This window comes from Otolemur garnettii, unplaced genomic scaffold, assembly GCF_000181295.1.
Source record: "Otolemur garnettii isolate 467f Iridium unplaced genomic scaffold, OtoGar3 scaffold00235, whole genome shotgun sequence".
NCBI lineage: Eukaryota > Metazoa > Chordata > Mammalia > Primates > Galagidae > Otolemur > Otolemur garnettii.
Genome location: NW_003852630.1, coordinates 422,813 through 426,989, shown reverse-complemented (window position 1 = coordinate 426,989; position 4,177 = coordinate 422,813). Strand labels below are relative to the sequence as shown.

The 4,177-nt window shown below is 42.9% G+C and overlaps 1 protein-coding gene across 1 annotated transcript in view; it reads right to left on the bottom strand.

The window, feature by feature from the left end:
* NCAPG2 (non-SMC condensin II complex subunit G2) overlaps positions 1 to 4,177 on the bottom strand; it is a 72,797-nt gene that overhangs the window by 60,666 nt on the left and 7,954 nt on the right. Inside the window, exons 4-5 of the mRNA XM_023508266.1 lie at positions 1,234 to 1,422; positions 762 to 876 (exon numbers count right to left, since the gene is read on the bottom strand). Coding sequence (XP_023364034.1) covers positions 762 to 876; positions 1,234 to 1,422 — 304 coding nt within the window. The remainder of the gene's footprint in view (positions 1 to 761; positions 877 to 1,233; positions 1,423 to 4,177) is intronic.

The following is a 4,177-nucleotide window of genomic DNA, read 5'->3' as shown; positions in this document are numbered from 1 at the left end:
AGACTCGCTTGAGCCCAGGAGTTGGAGGTTGCTGTGAGCTGTAATGCCACGGCACTCTACCCAGGGGGAGAGCTTGAGGCTCTGTCTCAAAATAAATAAATAAATAAATAAATAAAATCTACAAGCAGCATGATTTAAATTTCGGTATAGTAAAACTCCCATAGGAGTCAACAATTACTCCTCAGATCACATTCATAACACATTTAAAGAATAAATGCAGTGCCACAAATTCTTGTTGAAACCAACATGAGTTGGCAGCAGTAGTCACACAATCAGATAGCTTCCTTTAAACATGCTTTTGACAACTGGTCCTGTAAGTCAAAGACTTTTCTGAAAAACTTGCAACCACCAGCAGTCGGCTGCTGGGTAGTACACATTTCACCATTTGAAATATTCAAACAGCTTAAAATTAAGTAATTATTCAGGGTAGCCCTTACAGGTTATGCTCCTTTTCTACCTTTCCTTTTCATTTTTTCTTTTTTAAAAACAGGGTCTCACTATGTTGCCCAGGCTCATCTCAAACTCCTGGCCTCAAGTGACCCTCCTGCCTTGGCTTCCCAGAATGCTGGGATTCCAGGTGTGAGTCACTGTGCCTGGCCAGTGTGGTCCTTTTCTAGCTGACGTAAATGAACTTGGTCATTCAGCTATGCCTTTACATCTCTCTGCTTTCAAATTCAACAATGTTCACAAAGACAAGCAACCTCCTTCTACAAAGTCATTTCAACATCTTACTTTAAATAAGCCAGTTACAGTCAACTTACCATTTAATATAATAACACATTCCAGTAAAGCCTCATAGTTCTCACTTTCATTTATCACAGACACAGAAGCAAGAATCACAGATGTAATTCCATGAATTATTTCTATGTTTTTTCTCTATAAATAAAAAACAGTACAAGTGAATTAAAATCATCAATTTAAAATCAATTTATACAAGAAATTTAAGTTACAAAATTTCCAAAAATCAAGCCACATGTCTAGTTTATCTTAAAAGTAAATTAAAGTTAAACATAATACAAGTCAATTGTCCTAAAAGAACAGCAATAGTTGGTACCATGCTAGAGTAATACTTGTAGGGTTGAAATGTGGACAAAACCACAACAAACAGATTTTAGTATCTAAAATTCTTGACTTTAAAATTTTTATTAACTTAAAATGTGATTATACACAATAAACAATTATTTTTTAATAAAGAAAAGGGGAAATTTTTTTACTTTTAAAAACAAATGCTACCATTTTTGAGCCATCCTCTGTCTCCATAGCATCTTCCCCCTGGATGTGAGCTGCCGGCCACTCATCCATGTGGCTTGCTAACAGCACATCTGTCAGCAAAATCTTCAGCCTTTGCCATAATTCTTCTTTCTGTTTCCTTGATAACTCCTCCAGCAATTCATTTAGGCTGAAGGGGTCAGAGGGATCTTTCTGTAAAATAAACAGCAAGTATCATATTTCTTTTCCTTTCCTTTTTTTTTTTTTTTTTGAAGTGTCACATTTCAAATACCAAAATAACTATGTCCTTTTCACAATGGGAGTGGAAAAAGCATTAACTTATTACAAATTTAAGAGTTTGATTAGTTTTCAAAATCCACTCCTAAAAGGAGAAAAGTACAGAGATTATCAATTAGAAAGTATCACCTCTTCTTCCGTGGTATCCTTATCTTTAGAGTTTAAAATTTCATCCAATTAGCAAAATCTTCCCTAAAAGTAACCCAAACATGCACCATCTCCAGACCTGTAATTACGTCGCAATAGTAACAACACTGACATGGCCACACAGACCGGCTCCACCCTTAGTCTGGAGTCCAGCCCCACATGGACTTTCTGCTCTCCTGTCAGCAGCGAGATGGTTTTGGATCTTTCCAGCAATCCTCTCAATACACTTCCTCTGGCTCTGAACAGATAAGCTCAGCTATTCTGACAGAATTAGAGGCCATTATCAAAAGAGCACAGAATCCAGTTAAAGGAACTTCTAGTCCCCTAATCCAGGAGAATCTAGCACCAAAACTGACAGTGATGGATCATAACCTGTTGAACAAAAGTCAGAAAGGCCAAGTTGGGTGTCACCTGTGGTCCCAGCCACTCAGGAGGCAGAGAGAGGAGTAAGCCCCTGTTGTCTCCAAAATAAAAATCAATGAGGTCGGGTGGTGCCTGTGGCTGAAGGAGTAGGGTGCCAGCCCCATATCCTGAAAGTGGTGGGTTCAAACCCAGCCCTGGCCAAAAACTGCAAAAAAAAAAGAGGTCATACTGTTAATAACAAATTAGCAGCATTTGCAACTGTAGAACGCCAATGAATAAATACAGAAGCAATATGGGGTTAAAAAGTCACAATTTTAGGGCAGCGCCTGTGGCTCAAAGGAGTAGGGCGCTGGCCCCATATGCCAGAGGTAGGGGGTTCAAACCCAGCCCTGGCCAAAAACTGCAAAAAAAGGCACAATTTTATAACCTCTGTAGAAACAAAAACATCAATGGATACCATAGGAGGGTAGACACCTGGGTGGAACAGAACACTCAGTGCCAACTTCCCCACCAATGACTGGTCACTACAAAGAGGAAAGGAACAGCTCCTTAAGGATGGACGTGGTAGACACACATCCACACTGGGGTGGCCACACCTCCCACCTGGCAGCAGCACACCCAGGGGAACTAATGCAGTTACACAGCTCCTGCCAACATGTACACTCAGAGTCTGCTCTGACTGCCAAGCATGAAAACTGAAGAATATACACAGGGACCTGCCTGCACTCTTCAAACTATCAGTGTCACAACAAAGGAAGGCAGAGAAACTCTTCTACTGGATTAAAGACAACTAGTGAGACAACCCTGCTAAATGCAATGTGTCCCTGATCCTGCACTGAGTCCTTAATCAGGAAAAAATGCTGCTGAAAAGGAGCACAGGGACAAATGAAGAAATGTGACTATGTACTGCAGATAATGGTATTACCTGTCATGTTAAATTTCCTGATTTTGAGGATTTTAAAGCAGTCATGTCACATATCTTTATTTTAGAAAAATACACACTGAAATATTCAGGGGTAGAGGCATAATGCCTGCAACTGACTCTTAAGTGAGTCCACAAAAACACCTAAATACCAAGAATAACAAAGAAAATGTGGCAAGTGGTAACAGCTCATACATCCGAGTTAGGTACTCAAGACTCCTCTGTACACTGTCTGTCATTTTCCTTTAACTTTCACAGCTCCTTCATTAGGAAGGAAGAAACACATACTGAACGGGAATCTCTCACATATGGCCACAACCGAGCTCTTCCTCCCCTACTCCAAAAGGGAAACAGTCAGCCAGCCCAGGGCCCTCCCAAACCCTCTCCTGTGTCTCCTCTTATCCCCACCTCTGGCCTCTAATGAAATTAGATCTGGCCTCACAGCCCCACTGACTGTTCTTGCCATGGTCTACGATGCCCAGTGGCCTCTTCTTGGCCCTCACTAGGTGACCCCTCAGCACCCCACACTGATGACAGCCCCTTGTGGGCTCACTTCCCAGCTCGTAGGCACCCAGTAGAATGCAGCCCTCCTGGGCCTACAGGGCCTGCCTTGCCACTCCTCCATTCTGAGCCCACCACACTCCTCCCAGGCTTGCCCTCCCTGCCCCAGGCTCCGGCCCCTCCCATCTGGAATCCTCTTCCTTCAAACCACCGCATGGCCCATTAGGATCTCTAGTCAAAAGACACACCACATAAAGATAGACCACATATATCTGCTGGTCCCCTAAGATTACAGTGGAGCTAAGAAGCTCCTACTGCCCAGGGATGCTACAGCCACTACTCACATGCTTATAGTTACAATGGTATAAACAACCCACTTTGCTAACTTTCCATTCCTACCTCAGAGTGTGCTCCCACTTATAAAGGAAACTTCAGCTGTGAAGAAGACTCAGGCAGGCCCTATAGGAGGTGGCCAGAGGAGGCGCTCCCATCACAGGGGAGGATGCTCCATGCCAGCTGCCGCCCTGCAGACCTTCCAGTGGGACAAGGTGTAGAGGCAGAGACAGTGATCTTGGTGATCCTGACCCTGTGTGGGCCTCAGGTAATGTGTATCTTAGTTTGTAAAAAAAAATTCAAAAAATTAAAAAACTTGGGGTGGCGCCTGTGGCTCGAGGAGCAGGGCACCAGCCCCATATATTGGAGGGGGTGGGTTCAAACCTGGCCAAAAAAAAAAAAAAA